This window comes from Miniopterus natalensis, chromosome 6, assembly GCF_054644295.1.
Source record: "Miniopterus natalensis isolate mMinNat1 chromosome 6, mMinNat1.hap1, whole genome shotgun sequence".
NCBI classification, from domain to species: Eukaryota; Metazoa; Chordata; class Mammalia; order Chiroptera; family Miniopteridae; genus Miniopterus; species Miniopterus natalensis.
The window spans coordinates 66,559,859-66,579,978 of record NC_142086.1 but is presented as its reverse complement, the minus strand read 5'-3'; the positions used below and the strand labels follow the sequence as shown (position 1 = coordinate 66,579,978).

The window sequence follows — 20,120 nt, the reverse complement described above, 5'->3', positions numbered from 1 at the left end:
CAACCATTCATTTCTTTGCAGTGTTGAGGGTAATTTGATTTATATCTTGCTCTAGTTAAGATGCCCATGTCTTCAAGCGTTTCAACTCGGAGTTAGAGGCTAAGGTCAAGTTAACAATGGTAATCTGTCTCCCTGTTTGCACACAATGAATCATCATTTGGGTTTTAGACCAGGGTAAGCTTTGACTTGGCAGCTTGGTTCAAAGGTTGTCAGCAAAATGTATGAAAGTGGCCTGCCTCTGGAACCTCTGATCGTAGATGTCACGAATTTTCTAACAAGGCCACCAATATTGTTGTGAATAATTGGTGAGAAGGAGGAGTGGTTAAAGAAGCATTAGTCCTGTGCCATATTTAGACTGGGTTGATTTGATCTAGACTTAATAATATTAAAAGCTCTTCTAGTCATTCCCAGGGCACAAATGAAAATGCTTTTAAATTATTAAGAAAAAAAATGGGACTTATTCAGAACAATATGGAAAGAGAGAGTGATAAAATGAAGTAGTTCATTTCATTCCTTTACTTTGGACCAAGGAAACTGCCATTAGGAAGGGAAAGAGCTTCATGGAGAGTTGCAATATTTTATTACTAATTGAATTGGAGTTTGTTATGGAGAGTTGGCAGTTAAAGTAGATGAAGTTGAGATGAACAATTCATAAAGGAGACCAGTTTCCTTCAAGCATCTTGTTGTTTTTATGCTTAGAAATTCAGACAAAGTGGTGACTTTCAAATAAAAAGAAAAATCCTCTGAGATCTGGTCAACTTTTAGTTTTTCCTAAATAAACTCAGTGCCTGCTACATAGTAAGCATTGAATTAATATTTGCTAATCAAGTGAATGAAGCCTTAGTGGATGTTTATGAGTGAACATTTATATCTGTCTTTAAAATATTGGTGTTAAGAAACGGTATTTGTTGCCTGGCCAGTCATGGCTTAGGGGTTGAGCGTTGACCCAGGATCCAGGAGATCACGGTTCAATTCCCGGTCAGGGCAGCTCGATTCCCAGCAGGGGGTGTGCAGGAGGTAGCCGATCAATGACTCTCTCTCATCATTGATGTTTCTATCTCTCTCTCTCTCCTTCTCCCTTCCTCTCTCTGAAATTAATAAACAACATATTAAAAAAAGAAAAAAAAGAAAAGGCATTTGTTTTCACAAGCCATGACCTAAAAACAGTGATTTTATGATTTGAACTGACAAAGAATCTACTTACTCTACTACGGTATGTGATTTTATTGCATCACACAAAGTAACATTACTGCTTCTTTTGCGTTTATTTTGGATGCTTTATTTTTCCATAGTGATAAAGGGGGAATAGTGTTCAAGATGGCCAAATGGACACCTGTTTGTCAGGTTAGAGTTTGACCACTGATACAAAAGTTTCATTAGTATATGTGATTATCCTTTTTTGACTTTCATTTACCTTAATATGGATATGAAGAAAATTTTCATTAAGAATTCATTTTAAATGGATACCCAAAATTAACACTCTAGGATAATAGTAAAAAAAGAATTGCCTCTCTTCTGGTACCAAATCTGAAAAGAAGAATTAATTACTATTAATTATGCTGTTCCTGGATTCTATAAACTTTATTTTGGATCTGCATTTAAGTGATTAGTAACACACACAAGCAGAAACACGAATACTGGAGTATTTTGGATTTCAGGATTTCTTGCCTACTAAGTAAACACCCTCTCTATCTCATTCATCACCCAATCTGTGAGTTCTAAGTGGATGATACTGGTGGCTTTTCTTACCATTCCAAGGGACAGTTCTTGCATCAGGTATGATTGGTGCCATTCACTAACTCAGTAGATTGGAAATGGATGGTGTTCTTTCTGAATTCTACTCCTATCCTGTAAATTCTGTGGATCTTGAAGAAAGCCGTGATTGGTAACAGAGTGCCTCAAACTTAATATCTAATTGTTTCATAAATGAACAAAAAGAATATAGGATATAATCTTATGAATTACCGTGGTTTTTGAGTATAGCATAGTCAACTTATTATACACTCATACTGAAGTAGAATGTTCCAGATTTCTGTCAATGGAGGAAATCATTGGATCATTATGGATCATTTTCACAATAGAAATTATTTGAAGTTTAAAACTAAGTAGAGCTATGGAAACAGCAAAATCCAGCATGACCTTCAGGGAGGAGGTGACTTTCCCAGAGCAGCAGGGGTAAGAATCAGTAAGTCCCAATGCTACATCCAGATCTCACTGTACTCTGCTGATTCTGTGACATGAGATAAGGACATGAATTCTAGGCCCTTCTGTAAGAGCCCATAAATGAATAGGGTGTGTTCATACCCCCTGTTCGGGCAGTAACTCCTGGGAAGAAGGACAATGTAACGTCTGAGAAAATGACACTGAGTCATCAGTGCTGACTCTCGCTGTGCACGCTTCAGGCAAATGACTCACAGTAGTTTCCTCTGTAAAATGAAAAGAATAGTAATTGTTTACTCACAGGTTCATTTTGGTTATCAAGATAATACAGGTAGGGGGCTTCGAACAGGTCTGGTACTCAATAGGTACTCAGAAAATGTCAACTGTTAAATCATGATCTTTTCCTCAGGTCTCCAAGATACTAATTTCTTATACCTGCTATCTGGTCATCCTCACCTTCTCTTATTTCTGCAAACTTCTCCCCCCTACCCTCACTTGAGTTCCTGCATTCTGGACATTTACTGAAGGTTAAACTAACCTAACCACAGCTTTAACTATGCTACTTATTTTCACCTTTTAGTAGCTGAACAAAACTCAAGAGAAGATTGAAAATCAGGCATGAATAAATTAACCAATGGTTTTTCAGAATGGATATGTTTCTTCTGTGGGCATTAATATAATCCATCAACATTAAATTGAGATGTTAAAGTTCTGGGATATTGGTTTTTGCTTGGTTTTTATCTGGAGCACTGATAAAGACGAGATGTTGTTGCTAGATATTTATTAGACATCTAGAGGATGGCAACCACCAAGTCCTACAGAAGGAACATCAGCCATCATCAGTGCCCTAGTGGGATACCATGCTGACAATGGTATATGAGATGTCCAAGAAGGAACATCATCACTTTTACTGAAATACTCCAAAAGTTTCCTTAGGGATTGTGCTGTGTATAAACCTATGCACAAAAAAGCAAGCCTGAAAGAAATGAACCAGTGGAACTTGTTTTCAGGACCTGTCCTAGCCCCATGGTCTTAGGATCATTACTCTTTTCTGACCCACATGCCCATGCTTCTTTCTGATCCTGAGTCTCTAGAATACCCATTTTCTGTAGCTCTTGCAATGTCACTGAACTGTCAGGCTGCCCTCTCCAGCCAGTGCTCTGATTGCCAAGGTAAGCTGAAGAGGCCTATATTAAAAACAGAAGAATGGCTACATGCTGATTCTGATTTGCCTATTTGCTGTGGCCTTCCGAAGTCAGTATTTTAATATTTTTTAACCCATTTGTAACTGGAATGTCAGCCTTTTAGGTCATTTTGGAAGAGAGACTCCATGTGGCAAAAACAAGCAACAAACAAACAAAGAAGTATCTAGGAGCAGATAGAGCCTTTCCTCTGGTCTCTTCTACAGTCTTTCATTCAGTAGTATTTATTCCATCTCAAAAAAAATCTCTTGGTACAATCCCTTATCTCCATTCCTTTTCAGATCTCTAGTTCAAGTTCATGTTGTCTCTCACTCAAATGCCTGCAATGACTCCCAACTGGGCTCCCAGCCTCCAATCCAATATGTACTCTGTCATCAGTCTGATCATCGTGTTTCTATGGCAACCCACAAGCACCAGATTAAGACTTCAGTGTGATATTAAAAACACTTTTAAGGACCAACACAACTCTTCAACATCATACTTGTTTCTAAACCCTGTCCGCTAGCCATGAAGCAACTGTGTCTGGCACTTTCAATAAAATACTTCTTCATTCATTCTTTTTCTTCTGACTGATGAATTACTACTCCTCTTCTAGGCCCAGTTTTATGTCACCTCTCTGAGGATACCCCGGTTCCCCCCTTATAGGGTTAACTTTTCTTTAAGATGCCTTAGACTTTTTTACATGTCTCTATTAGTGGCACTTGTCAGATTGTTCTATATTAATTTTTTACATGTCTTCCTGAATCAGTCTGTTAGGTTCTTGAAAACATAAACTAGTCTATTCAGTTTTCCATCATCAGTGCCAAGCATAGGACCCTGCGAATAATCTTAAATATTGAATAATTGTTTAATAAGTAAATGAATGTATAAATATACCATACAGGGAACCAATGTTCTATTTTTGTGTAAGATCAGCCTTTCACACAGTTATGGATATTGGACTAGAGAAGTTTTTCTTCCTTCTTTCTTAGCTTCATCCAACATTTATTGAGTCCCTTCCATGTTCTGAGTTCTATATGAGGTGTCAGGAACATAGAAAATAATAAAACATAGCCTGTCCTAGAGGTGCTCTCAGTTTTAATGTGAAGGAAAAACAATAAAGTAATAATATAATTTGAGTACCAATAACTTAACCAGAAACCCTTTCATGTTTATAAGTAGAATGTGGAGATGTCTTCTGCTGTCTGAGGGCCAGCATTTGAGATGAGCCTTGCGTGCAAATGATCACTTCCATATTGTGCCCTGACACCTTGGCATGTGCAAAAGCTATTCGTAGAACCTCCTTAAAGTGTCTCAGTAGCTCCTGGAGAATGGAATCTGATATGGAAAATGAAAAGGGAACAGGCCCCTGGCTTCTGGTTTGAACTTTGCTACTGATTAGCTATGACCTTGGACAAATGATTCATTCAAGTGGATATCTTATCTCTAAATTGAAGGTGTTCATCTAGACTGTAGATCAACGGTTCTTAACCGGGAGTTCATCATAGGATTTAAATATATATATATTTAGTTCTCACCAAAATGTTACTGAATTAGAATCAGGTCTCTCAAGATGAAACCAGGCCATGAGTACTTTGGCAAAAAGAAACCTTTGTCAGTGATTCTGAGAGGCTCTGACCTGAGCTGTGTCTGTTCTTGATGATATCTTGATAGCTGAGGTCTCTGGCAGGCCCCCACCCTGACTGAGACATGCAGACTAGGCCCACTCCAGTTTTTCTCTTTTAAAAGGCTGTGAGAACCAGGAACATTGTTTCAAGAAACAATCAGATCAGTAGCTGACATCATAGGTCTTCCTGAAAGAGAGGAAAGAGATGCAGAACAAAGATAAGACCAAAAAAAAATTCCCAAATGTTTGTGGGATGCTGGTAATCACAGCCAGCACCACGGCTATGTGCAGCTTCTTGAACTTTAAAATGGACCCAGTCACTCCGATGCCCTGACTCCCCTATATTTATTCTCTGACCGAGGCACAAAGATCCGGGTGAGCTAATGCATCAACTCATGAAAAATGAACAATTAAAACAATGAAGTTGTCAGTTCTTTTACCAGATTGCAAATAAATAACCTGCTTGTCAGGCTGGCTGCTCTGCTGGACCATTAGTTTAATACAAAGACATTCTGAGGATCGGGTGGATGACAGCTGATCTATCACTGGGCCTTTGATAAAGACCTGAGCAAAATATGCTGTCATAAACTACCGAAGGTCAACCCCAATTTGTGTGAAGCAAAGTATTAGATGAAATTTGACTATACCTCTCTGCCTATCTTGAAAGCTATAGTTTTTTGCTGTTGTTTTTAAGCTGAAAGGATGGTACTTGTGGCAATCTAAAACACTTTTCTACTATGCTTATTTAGCTTGTCAGGGACACTGTGCTGCTGTAGATGGCCTTGAAGTTTGTAACTGTCACAGTGGAGAGACTGTGATTCTAGGACTGCACAATGTATTTTCATGCCAAGCTGGACAGGGTCTTCCCATAAGAAGTGACTTTATGTCATGTCAAATGCTAAGACAGTCATGGATTTCAAACGAAAAGTCTATTCATTGCATTTTCTTGTATGTATGATTTGAATTCTATAGGTCATCTCATAAAATGTTTGCCAATCCAGGTTTATTGCTCATGGAAAATAAGGCAGTAGATAAGACAAATAAAAACAAATTCATTAAATTTTCTAATTGATCTCATTTATCTTTAAATCTTAGTGGGAAAAGTGAAGCTATGAATCACCTTTCAGAAGTCACCTTAAAGAAGATAATTCTTGACTTAGAAGCAGAAAGTACTATTAGAAAATTTACCCTACAGTAAAACTAGGGGAGGGGCAGTGTTTATGAGGTTGTTGGTGCCTCTCTCTCTAATTAACTTAGTCTCAGCTTGAATCTAAGCAAAGCTGACTCCTTGATTTTTTATAAAAGGCAGTTAAATGCCTAGGAAGCCATCAAGTCAAAAATATAATTTTTCCCTTCCAAAATATTTTGGGTATTTATCTATATTCAAGTTATAGCTTCATGGTCAAAGTGATATATTTTACCTAAATCAAAAATAGTACCTGTCAATTTATTCTTATTTTTGAGTACATTCCCTGGTTCATGTAAAGAGTAAACTGTAGGATTCAAATGCTGTGGTGGCTTAGATCTATAGGGAAGATACACACTAAGTTTTGTGGTCATGTGGTTGTCCAGAATGATTTCAGGTAGGAAGGAGCATCAGCTAAGTTACTTCAAACTGATTTGACTAGTTCTCCCAGTGGCCTGCATGGCTAATTAGTAAACAAAGTGAACAAGAAATTTTCAGTATAAAACTTTCCAGGCTGATTTTCCTACCTAACAAGGTAAACCACAACTTTGTTGTCCGGCTTTGTAATCCCCTCAATGTTATATAATATTAATGTCCCTCTCACATCCTAAGAAACAACCCTGAGAGAGTGCAGGAAAAGCTCAGAGCCCACCCTGAGGACACTGTGGTTTTGTTTCTGGTTTTGCCACTTTTTAGCCGTATCATTTGGGCAAGTGGTTCAATATCTACTTATCTTACTATGTGCACAGTAACACCTGCTTAAAAGCGACCTTATACATAAAGCAAACACTGTTTTATAAGGAGGAGTCCCTAAAGTTGTTTTAAACACAGACACACACACACACACAAACAAAAAACAGGGAAATAAAGTTAATAGGTAGAGCACTAAGAAGAACAAGCAGTTCATGATCTAGAAACATCCCCTGTGATCTGCTGTTAGCCCTTCATTTCTCTGAGTTTTAGCTGTTGAGAAGCCTGTTCTTCCTGAGTCTCGCTGTAGATGTATCTGGGTACCCAAGCTGCTTCCCAGGTTCTTGCTGGGTTCTGACCTTCTCCCAGGAACCCCAAGTCCTTCTCAGTGTGATTAAAACCTGTCCTTTGGATCCATTAATACTGAATAAGATTATTTAAAAAAATTAGTGATAGTTTTTCCATATTTTTTTATATCTTATAGTTTTTAAAATGTGATATTGTATTGATTTCTATGAAGAGTTGTGCATGAGACTTGTTAAGAACATGACCCTCTATGATAACATGGTCTCTAAGGGATAAATCAGAAGGCACTTGAAACATTTAGGAGTGCGGAGATTATAGTAGGCAGAATAACGGACCCTCAAAAATGTCCACGTTGTAATTCCTGGAATCTGTCAATATGGTGTCTTATAAGGCAAAAGGGACTTTACAGAAGTGACTTAGTTAAGGATTTTGAGATGGGGAGATTTTCTTGGATTGCTGGGTGACTCTAATGTAATCACAAAGGTCCTTAAAAGAGAGAGGGAAACGGGCAATTAGAGAAGAAAAGCAGCTAAGCTGCAGGCTGGAAGATGGAGGAAGGGGCCACAAACCCAGGAATGCAGGTGGCTTCTAAACGTTGGGACAGGCAAGGAAGCAGATCCTCCCCTCAAGTTTCCAGAAGTAACGCAGACCTGCCAACACCTTGATTTTAGACTTCTGACCTCCGCAACTGAAACATAATACATTTGTGTTGTCTGAGCCACTAAAATTGCAATAATCTGTACAGCAGCCATAGGAAATGAATGCAGAAACTTTTTTAATAACGTAAGCCTTCTATTGTCTAACATACATGCATACCATTGCCAACGTATTATTTAGTAATCTTGGCAGTACATGAGTCTTCCCCTCTGGAAATGTTTCCTCTTCCTACCATTTTTCTACCCCCTTCCCTTTCCCACTCTCTAGTGTTTCAGATCTCAGTTAAATAGTGATCTCCCCAAGGAGAGCACGTAGAACTAAACACCCCCATCCCACACCTGCCAGCCTAAATTGGGGTCCCGATGTTCTTCTGTCTCCTAGAACCTTGCACCCTTATAACATTTTAAAATTAGATATTGAATTCAATGATTATTTTATTGTGTTTATCTCCCCACTATTATAAGTTTGGTGGGTATAAGAATCATGTTTGGTTCTGTTCACTGTTATGAACCTAGCACATAGTAGGGTATCCAAGGAATATTTCTTGGCTGAATGAAAACATTCCAGAATTCTACATGTTTTGTAAATAATGCCCCATAATAAAGTCCATCTGGAAGCATAAGCAATAAACTAACACACTACCTTCTCTTTCAGAGGACATGAGGCAGGTTTTATAGTAAATAATTTCCTCTGAAGTCTTAGTCAGTGTCATGTAATCTAAGAAATACTATATTTCCCCCAAATTCTTTTTGGATAACATTCAGAATGTTTTTTCTTGCCTTTATTTTCATTTTCATTTTATTGCTTTGAAATATCACTTGTAAATTTCTTCAGTAATCTTAAACATCTATTTGAGAACTAACTTCAAGAGCTTTAGAAGGTCATGAGTACATTATTTTATTTTCTGCAATTTTGATTCCTCGAGCTAAAGCTATTCCTGAGCTCTTCTTGGGATGAAGTGATTAACATTTTTGAATGGTTTTATGAAGCCTGAAAACATTGAATGATTAATGAGAATGTGGATAAATTTTATTTATGTGTTTCAAAAATTTCATGTCATGTGATTGCAATGGTTTTGTTGTTGCTGTTTTAGAAATATTTTTCCTGATAGTAGATACATGTAAAGACAGTCTTTACATATTAGATACTTTTTTCCATAATTATTTTCAATGTTTTTATGACCCTTGCTCATATATATCACCTTTGTTAAATAGTTGATTCTGATTTTAAATACAAGTTCCAATGGAAAGGAAATTAATTTTATTGAGGCACTATGAAATTACTATATGTCATATGTCCACTGGGCTAGTCCTTGTAATAATCTATGAGATAGATTTTATTAATCCCATTGTACAAAAAAAGGAAATTGAGGGCCTTGGAGCTTAAATAACTTGTTTAAAGCCAGAGAAAAGGCCAATGGCAGTGCTGGGCCAACCTGACCTACAGTTCATGCCATCTCCTCTAGACCACACGACCTTTAACAGATGCTTGCAGACCAGCACGATATTCGTGATGGCTGTTCTCAAAGCAGACAGGTTCAAATGTCCCTTTCCTCAAATCCGTATGCCAGTGGGCTCCATACCTCAAGATGGAAAATGGCTAGATAGATTGGGGGTACTGGAATTTATAACACAAACCCTATTGGGTTCAGCACAGCCACTTTCACTTCTCAGTGTCATTCATCTCCACAGAGCACAAGGTTCTGTGGCCATATTTGTCATGGGAGGGCCACACTTTAAGCTCATGTAACCCTGTGGCAAAAAAACCTGGGTCTTCCCGGGCATGGGAAGAATCTTATGAGAAGAATTTGTAATAACTGCAGCTCTTGGTTTCCAAAGTTATCAGCGGCCTCTAATAAAACATATTTCAATTTTTCTTATTGTCTGCAGCCTTTCATGTTAGAAACCTCCCATTAGGGAGCTCTTTGCATCGTGTCACAGTGGCATGTAGATGATGCCCTCATGTGTTTACTGACAGTGAGGTGAAGGGAGTAGGAATATCACACGGATCCACCGCTAGTCACCTCTGAAATGCCCTGATCAGCTGTTATTCTTATTTAACCTCTTATTAACAAAAGAGTTAATAAACTTTTCAGTCCCTAAAGCCAGATACGATATTCGGCATACCTGGCAAGTTCAGAATAAATGTTTTATTGGTATGGATTTGAAAAATCTGATTCTAGTAAAAGAAAGCCTAGACCAACAGCAGACTACATAAACGGCTGTCCAGAAACTGAGTCAGGTTCCAGCTACTGCTTTTGTATCTGTACATCTCCCAGTCAGAACAAGAAAATCAAATCCTCCTTTTTGATTCATTGCCCTGTGTTTCACTAGCCTTTGTTTTTAACACTAAGAAAGCCACTGATGGCCCTTAAAACTAGAATTTACACCATTGCTGCCATTTTTTACTTAAAGAAAACTGGAAGATGAAATCTTAAGGATGGTGGATGCTAAGAAAACAGGTGACAACACAGCCAGCCAGGGATGGTCAACAAAATCATGGCTGCAGTAAGCAAGGCAGTCAGTGACTTCTACAACCCATCTAAATGATAAATAGAAAGGCTGATCTAGAAATTATTATTCAGTTTCAGGTATGCAGAATATATAATAACAAACTTGTCGATTTTTTTTTAATTTTTACTAATTTGTTTGAATTGTCTGTAGACACAACCGTGAAATTCAGAATGTCTACTTGGCTCCATTTTGTTAGCTGAAAAACACCCAGAAAGCCTTTTTATTTTCTTAACAAAATGGCACAGTCTTATTTAGAAGTTGGAGCGAAAGCCTTTACTGCTCGCCTGTAAAAAGAAACAGCACAACCCAGCAGAGTAGCTGACAAGTGACACAAATACAGTCCATGCTAATGTGCAGAGGGAAACAACCTTGAGAATTTAAACCGGCTGCACCAGAAAAAATATCTTTATCCAGATATGTGGTCCCTCATGAATTATACTATTATTTTAGTTGATTTTACCTGACATCACCCTATGATTTTCTTCAGTGACAAGAAAATTGCAGCCGGCCCTTGACAGTTGGTCACAAATTGACTGCACAAAACAAAATCAAACAGTGAAGTAATCCCCAAGTAAATTTAATGAAACCTAAATCCCATAGGGCAGCACACTTCTGTAGGCAATGGTCTTATTTAATAAATTTTCCCCTGCTTTCACTTTGAGAGCTATATTTACACAGACAAATTTAATTCATTTGGTTTACATTTCCTCTTCCCCTTAGTGTGTCCACCAGGCACATACGGGAAGGACTGTAAACAGGTATGTCAGTGTTCGGCCGAGAATGAAGACTGTCACCCAGTCACAGGGAGATGTACCTGTCTGCCCGGCTACCATGGAAACCACTGTCATCTCCGTAAGTGTGTTCTCTGCTTTAGTTGTCATTTATTGAGGAGACACCAGTAAGGTGGGTCATCACTTCGAATGCTAAAGAGCAAATGTTAATTCAAGCTTCTAATTCATAGCAAATCTTACGGGAGTTTTTATTGGAATGGCTGAAACCTGTACTTTTTGGAGTAACTTGTTCTACTTTGCCTTTTCTATTCAAAATATCCCCCTGAAAAGAGATAAGAAATAGATAAAAAGAAATAAGAAAACATGAACTGATTATTATAGATCAATATACAGAAATGGCAACATATTACAGTGATTCATAAAGCAATTTCCTGGATCTGCTTAGAAACAATCAAATTAAACAAATTGCTCTTCTGGAATGAAAACAATGACTTGCTTAAAGATAAAATGCCAGTTGGCTCATTGTTACGCAACAAAAAAGAATAGTCCCTAGACCAAACACCTTGTATTGATCTGTTAGGAATTTTAACATCGAAAATGGTTATAGGAGAACACACAACCCAAAGTCCCAAAGATCATGTTAAAATGTTCAGTCAGCTACTTAATTTTTAAGCTTGTAATTATTTGTAATGTACTTTTTATAGGTTTAAGAATAAAATGATTTGGCCTCAGTTTCATTGTTTCCCCCAACTTGGCCATTGCTACTCTTTTCTCCCTAGTTGCTCCCATGGCAGATTCCTTCTACTTTCCTTTCCTAACTTTGTCAGTGTGTGGATGAGTTCTGGGTTCCCCACTCCCCCAAACGCCACCTATAAAACATAGACTTATGATCAAGCTATTGATTTTAATTTTCTACAAGCCACAGAATGTATATTTTGAATATTACCTCTCTTTTTTGTGTGTCCTAATTTTAAACATTACCAGCTAAACACACAATTAAGCGTGTATGAAGTGGTTTCAATTAGTATTGTGTTTGGAACCCATAACCACTGCAGTTACTCAAACTTAAAATGAAGAACTAAAATATAAAATTAGTAAAATTTCAATTATTATTTTTTGGTAATGTAGTAGAGAAAGGAATGATTCCCTCACATTTGAGTCTGTCACATTGCTCAGGAAGAATTACTTCTAGATCTCAATAATATTTTATATTAATAAAATATTATCAAGTTACACATAGCTGTAGCACTTCTATTTAGAAGGCAAGCTATCTTGGGTTGAAGGAGGGTGGTTTTCCCTTGTAAAAGCAAGGCTGAGGCAGGGAGCTGCTGCCTGACTAGTCCGATTGGCTTAGTTCCAGGCAACACGTGGTTGGAAGTTGCTGCTAAGGTTCCTTGGCAACATCCACTGTAATTACAGGACTACGAAAAAGGGTTCAAGAAAATATTCATAAAAGGTGCAGCTGGCTCAAAAGCAAAAGTCTCAGCAGCCAAAAACAACTGGGCTTTCATGTTCTCAAGTTCAGAGTAGAGAATCCAAATTTTCTCTCTGTAGAGGTCAGAGGAAGCAGACAAATGTGAAGTAGCAATCTCACTACTTATCCATAATTTATAATGGGCTGGTCAGTCTCAGCGTGTGGGTATCATGTGGTGAAGACAAACTTCCCTAGTAGATGTAAACGCATCATGCTATGTATTTTTTGACCAGTAAGAAATGGTAAAGTACCATGAGTCCTGGAAATCTTTTATTTTTCTAACCTGCAATACTCACTATTTATAATGACGCTCTTTGAGAGAATTTAAGGCACTGAGGTCCTCTCACACCATGGGCAGTTCTGTTGACAGTACTCATAAAACACCCCCACACTTGGTATAGAATGTTTTGAGAAACATGGACCGCAGAAGAGGCTACCTGTGCCAGGAGAAAGGTATCAAGACTTTGATAGAAGCCTGGCTCTCATGCCCTTGCTCATAGCAATAAAAATTCAGACAGACCGTATCTTAGTATCTCTTTTAAGTATAAAGTAAAACTTCATGATAACGGCTAGTGTATGTGTGAGTAATCTGGTCAAATACTAGAAAAAATGACTCTGTAAAAAACAGATTTGTGCATTTTTATCTGCTTCGGAGCTCAGTGTCTCAGGATACAGTCACAGCCTTGCTTGCTCTAAGTTCCCAGGCATTTAAATCATCAGAGTATACAGTAGCCTTTCAGATCTAAACAAATCAGAACTGTGAACTCATATCCAAGCTTCTTCCTAGTCAAGCTCCTTCAAGGAGAGGGGATGGAGCAAAAGTGGGAAAAACAGTCAACTTCTAATAGGAAATAACTAAACATCCCTTGTCAGAGAAACAGAATTTCCCAGGAGAAGTAGTTGTAAAGGACAGAGCAAAGGCCAAGTAATGATCAAAATGGAACTTTAGGAAATGAGGGCAAAGAGCCCAAATTTCACTAAAGCAAGTGGAATGAAATCATTGTGTCCTGGGCATATGCTCCCTTATAAAATTTGTTGACCTTTTGAGCAAGGGATGCGTGCATGATTCCAGAAGTCAAACTTTTCATAGTTACAGTTATGCAAGAAAGTGGAATTGTTCATAAAATTACTTATTTTTGAGGGGGGAAAAGTTATGGGCACTTTTGTAAACAAATACCGTACTCTTGATATAAATTTAATGAGTTGTGGGGCTAAGAGGTTCGCACATATACTATCTTTCAACAGATGGTGTACTCATTAGTAAGTTCATCAAGTTCACTGTCTCTATTTCAAAAGGATAATTAAGTTGAAGACTAAAAGAAGTAATTTTTTTTCTATGTATAACAACAAGAACAGCCCTGGCCAGTCTCACTCAGTGGCTAGAGCATTGGCCAGCGCACCAAAGAGTCAAGGGTTAGAGTCCCAGTCAAGAGCACTTCCCTGAGTTGCAGGTTCAGTCCCAGGCCCCGGTTGGGGTACGTGCGGGAGGCAACCAATCAATGTGTCTCTCACATCGATGTTTCTCTCTCCCTTCCACTGTCTCTAAAAACCAATGGGGGGAAAAAATCCTTGGGGGGGGGATTAAAAATAAAAATAAAAAGAACAGAAAGAGATGATTCTATCAAATGCAAAACCACCATTTATAAGATAGTTAGCAAAATGGTTATATATCAGAGGGAAATTATGTTTCCAAAGTAATTTTGACATACAAAAGTGATTGCAAAATACAGACTTTTACATATATCAGTCATTTAAATGTATCAAATAATTTTACATAAGCTCTTTTTCCCCTTTTGACTGAGATGCTTTTTCTTTGATGCTCATGATTACATTCACCATTTAAGATTTTTCTCATTAATAAGTTCATAAGCTTCACTCTGTCAGGGGTTGCTCTTTTCCTCATCGCACAGAACGCCATGTCACCTTTCACTTCAGAGTAATGTGACTCCAGAATTTTCTATGCCATCAACTCTTATTAATTTAACCTGCTTTGTGGAGGCAACCTGCCAGCAGTACACACTAGACTTCCTTGTTTCGAACTCCATGCCTTCAGATTGCTTTCTTTGTATTTACTCTAATATCAAGCAACCAAACAATTTTTACAGCATCACACATAGTAATGATACAAACTATAAAAGTTTACATTCTAAGAGACTGACCCCAGTGGACATGCAAGAAGAAGGTTTTTACCTTGGTGAATAAGAGAAGAGGAGCTGGAGACTCTTTTCTAATCACTGACTTTGTAGGTGCATTCTATTGCATTTTTGTGAGGGAGGAAAAAAAACTTCTTAGGAGGGCTATAGAATTCTGTGTACCAAAAAGGGTTAATTTGCTATGAAAACTGGCACCCTCGGGAAGGAGGGAATGACAAAAGGGAAGGTGAAGTGAATCCATTCTTTTTCACAGAAAGGAATAAAGAAATACAACAGTTATAACAGAGAAATAACCTTTTGTATCAATGATTTTAAAGTGTTTTTCTTTACATCTCCATCATGGAGAATTAGACTCAAGGTGAAAACCCTGGGTTTTAGAACAGGATATATGTGAGAATTATAAACAATCTGAATCTCAATAAAAGACCATTTTTTTAAATTTCTACCTCTAAAACCTTGCTATATGTGAAATACTTAAAAAATGTTCTGATTCTTATATAAAAATACAAAATAAAAGGGAAGGAAGAAAGAGTCATGTGGTCTAGTTTAGTCACCTTTGGAGCTTTGTTTCCAAGGAAAAGATTTTCCAAGAGAAAGGACCTAAGGCAAATATCAAAGCCTTTGACTCAGGTCAAGCAGGTAGGGAAAGGGTTATGCTACGTACCTACCCATGATCCTGCCTCTATTAATGAAAATAATAGCTACGGCTGACTTGGGTGATTTATGGGTTTGGTAATGTCTTAGATACTCTATTTTTTCACCTTAGTTCCCACAACAGTCCTGTCATTTTGTTGTTAGACCCTTTGAGAATGAAGAACCAGAAGCTCAAAGAAAGGACTTACTCAAGGCTGTAACACTAGTAAGTTAGAGATATAGGGTTAAAATCACAGTCTATTCAAAACTTGCTACAGCATCATATTTTAAATATATGACAAGAATAGAGGGTTATCTCTAACTGGGGACAGACCTTTGTACAATAAATATTTCAAGCCACTTCACTCTGTAGGCCTCAACTTCATCATCCTAGAATAAGAGTTGAACCAGGTCTCTTGAAACTCAAACTTCTATGATTTTTAAGACTTTGAAGTTTTCCACAGAGGCTACACCAATTTGCGTTCCCACCAGCAGTGTACGAGGGTTCCCTTTTCATCCTCATCAACATTTGTTATTTCTTGTCTTATAGATAATAGTCATTCTAACAGGTGCGAGGAGGTGTCTCATTGTGGTTTTGATTTGCATTTCTCTTATTGCTAGTGAAGTTGAGCATCTGTCGCCCATCTGTATGTCTTCTTGGAAGAAGTGCCTGCTCAGGTCCTCTGCTCATGTTTTAACTAGATTCTTCTCTTCGCTAAACACCCCCAGTCTTTCAGCCATTGCACAGATAATATAGTCTTCAGCTCGCTCTTTCTCCTGTTCAGACTCTGTTTATCTTGAAGCCTGGGTACTTATTCACTCCGATGAAAGGTATCATCATGGCAGGCCACACATTCATGAATATGACAGCAAACAGCTGAGAAACTAACAAAATAAAGACACTTCCTCTATGCTTGGTCCCATTTTGAATTCTTATGTGTATTAAACCCAGATCATTCCAGGCAAAACAAACACTTAAATATTAGCCAAAATAATAAATTTATGTAGGCTGGAATGAAATAGCCTTGTTTGGTGAAGTGTCTCCTATTCTGAGTATTCTCTAAAAGTGGGTAGATTTCCAAAGAAGCTCAAAGTTTTTCTTATATCTTATTAATTAGCAGCCTCTATTTCTGAGCCATCTCTTTCATCTCATATCCTCAGGTAAGTCCATGAAAGTACCAAAAACCAGTAACTGGAATATTGAGTTAACCACGTCTGTGGACATGAATTTAAATATTGATTGCTTCAAGTACATTACCACATATGGTTTGTTCTCCTTTAACAGAATGTCCAAAAGGCACTTATGGTCCTTATTGCCAGAGGACTTGTAAGTGCCTGAATGGTGGCAATTGTGACAACATGATTGGCACCTGTGACTGCCCTCCTGGCTTCACTGGGGCTGACTGCAGTCAAAGTAAGTCACTCTACCTATTATGAAATGGATATGCTAAAGCAGAATTTTTAATAACCACGCTTAGGGAATAAATATTGTTGCAATTATTTTAGTTAATAATTTACTGCGGTAACAGCAAACACCAACTGACCTAAATTCTAGTTTGAGGAGTACTTACATCAGGAGTTTGATTGAGAGCTGAAGTCAGTGAAGGCAGCCAAAGAGAGCCCTTTGGTCATAACTTCTCTTGCCCTACCAATGCTGGACTCAGGTTAGGATTCAAAAATCTGGCAAGATCAGGTAAGACTGGGGATTCTTGTGTATACAATGTCAAACTCATTATCTAAAGTTCCACAATTTCACTTATCCTCAGCAATTTTCCAGCTTAAAATTAAGCAGTTCCCCTGTTTATCAGAAAGTAACTCATTCCCTAAAATCCAAAGACCTTAACTACTTATCACGAAAACAACTATTGACATAGTTTAAGCGACTAGTTATAAATGAAAGATCCCTTAACAATGACCTGGCTTAAACACTTTGGGGATGTCCTTAGCAAATATGTTTTGCTTTTATTAGACCTTCCATTTTATAAGTATTTGAATAGTTTGCAAGGTCTAGGTGCTCTTTAGGAAGGAGAGGAGGCAATGGGTAGAAGAGCTCATGAAGGGGAGGTGGTCCTGCCAACCTTGTGTTCTTTGGCCTGTGTTCTTTGTGCTGTTGAGGAGGATGTTCACTTTATGATCCTTCATTGAGCTGCACATTTAGATTTTTGCAGTATTCTGTATCTTATACTTCATAATTAAAAGAGTAAAAAAAACATCAAGAGAACATAAATTAAAGATACAAGTACTGTGATCGTGAACTAGAGATTTCTTTATTTGGAAGAATGATAACGAAGTTTGTGATCAGGCATGGTGCTCAGTTGTTCTGTGCTAAAGATATCCAAAATGCTTATCTCCCTCAGGCAGGTAGCTGCTCAGTCTTCTTTGTATGAGGGTATTTTTAATTACCCTGCCTCAGTACCCTGCTGTTCTGAGGATAAAAGGCAAATAAGACAAAGTCCTGGCTCCTAGTAGCGGAAAATTGAAACCTAGTGGATACTGCCTCTGAGGCCTCAACGGCCAAGTTATCTTTGAGTTAAAGCCAACCCATAAACATCTCCTAAAGGTTCTGACTGGCTCCTTTGTGTTTGTTCTTCAAAGAGAATCGTTGGGAGAAATTTTCTAATTTCCTCAGGCCAAAGCATCTTCAAAAGCTATGGTTTCCCTGAATATTGAGAGTATTTTTGTCTTCACAGAGCTGTGATCTTGTACCTGAGCACTTTTCTTCTTTACTTTGGCAGCTAGGTAGGGCTGAGCCAAATTTACAATCTACCTCTTAAGTTCAAGGAATTACCATATTCATTTATGTATAGGGTAAACCAAAAAAATGTACACACACTTTATCAGCTGATAGCTCAATTTAGAAAATGAAATATAGTTTAATAAACACTGCCTTTATAATTATTCAAAGTGTGTCTGTACATTTTTGGGGCACCCTATATGTGTTGTTACCATATTTTCCCTCTGCTTGATTCTCACGCGTATTTATTTTATCTTTGTGCGTTTCCTGTATTTTGGTAAGCATCTCAGTGAATTTTTGGAATAAATTTGAAGCTAAACAAACAAGCAAACAGATTGATAAACATGTAATAATATAATTTACTAAAAATAATTTAACAGATTTTTTAGTTTCAAGTAAAGAATAAATTTACAAATAAAGTAATAAATATATAAATTAATATTTGGAGATGTGAGCATAATAGTCTTAAATCAATATATAAACGTAAGCTAAAATTCCAGTGTGGACTTTAAGAGGAAACATACTCAAGAATATTACACGCACATACACACACACACACACACACACACACGACAGCTATGGGATAAAGAAAGTCAGAATTTATAGAATCATTTATATCCTATATGTAAGTGTTTGACACTAGATATTTGGTTGGAATTCCAGTTGTCAACTAAAATTACACTAAGTAAGCAACAATTTGAACAATTCCTTTTTTTGTTTTGTCTTTTTGGGATTTTTTTTCCAAAGTAACCTTTTAAGTTGACATCCAAACTGAGGACAAATCAGGAAAATCTATTTGATTAAAAGAAAGGGTAATGTATTTACAAGTTTTAAAACTCTTGACTGGCGAAAGGTTTTAATAAGAAAAATCTGCCTTTGTTTTGCTCTGCTTTGTTTTGCTCCTTCCCACAAGCTTGTCCTACAGATCACTACGGGAAGGACTGTGTCCAGCGGTGTTCCTGTGGCTCAGGACAGTGTGACCCGGTGACTGGAGGGTGCCACTGTTCACCTGGCCAAACGGGAGCCAAGTGTCAGCAAGGTAACAATGACTGCAGGGTTACCTTGCTTATCCAGGCACTAACTATGCTACACTCTAAAGGCAGATTTGGTGCCAGGGAATGTAATTAACTAAGCTTTGTTTACAACACTTTCTTCTTAAATGTGGTTTTAATAACATGAACTACATGCTGCTGTAGAGCTACATACGAAATAGTCTACTGGAGGCTAAACAAAAATTGAAAACAAAAACAAAGAATAATTTCTGCATACTCTTGACTGGGAGAAAATTTTTAAATAACTTGGGTAAACTTTTGTAAGACTGCCAAAAATTGTGTGTTGGAGATGTCTAATTGTAAGAACTGAAGAATGTTATATCTTTTTCAACTTTCAGAAGTCCACTGAAAGCTGCAAGAAAAATAAGAGACAGAAAGAAAAACATGATCTCTGTTTCATACTGTGAAACTTTCTTGTCCTAAATCTTATTTATTATTATCATAACAATAATCATAACAGAAGAACTGTCAAGTTCAATGAAGTGTGGGCATGTAGAGAGGATACTGGGCCCCTAAAGCTCTTAGGTGGGTCCAGCAGTGCAGCCACTCCTCCATGGCTCACACAGAAGGGCAAAACTAACAAGCCCTTGTGGAATCATGAGGTTGGGTGCCTGGGCAGGCTGCAGGAGCTGCTTTGAATTCCCTGGACATCTCAGAGCGGCAGGAAAAATGGGATAAAATCAAGAAGTGAACAGGCATATCTTTTCAACTCTGTGCTGAGATAGAGGGGACTTGGTGGGTCACATGGTGTTTTACTCTGTGCCAAGAGGCTTCCTACTAGCTGAGATATCTTTCTAGCCCCAAATCCATACTACCCTCCCACAAATAGCCAGTACATAAAAAACTAAGTTAATAATAATAAAAAACTAAGCTGGCACACTAAAAAACAAACAAACAAACAAACTCTCCTAATTTTGGAAGCAAAATATGAACCCAACATAGAGCAAAAAAGTTTTTTTGTTATGGAACACCTGAAAATATTAACCAGAATTTCTTCCAAGAATTCAAGGACATAATGAAAAA

At 37.6% G+C, this 20,120-nt stretch overlaps 1 protein-coding gene across 1 annotated transcript in view; it reads left to right on the top strand.

Annotated features, from left to right (window-relative positions):
• LOC107539298 (uncharacterized) overlaps nt 1-20,120 on the top strand; it is a 480,399-nt gene that overhangs the window by 439,362 nt on the left and 20,917 nt on the right. The window contains exons 18-20 of the mRNA XM_087818335.1: nt 11,041-11,172; nt 16,597-16,725; nt 18,959-19,084. Coding sequence (XP_087674461.1) covers nt 11,041-11,172; nt 16,597-16,725; nt 18,959-19,084 — 387 coding nt within the window. The remainder of the gene's footprint in view (nt 1-11,040; nt 11,173-16,596; nt 16,726-18,958; nt 19,085-20,120) is intronic.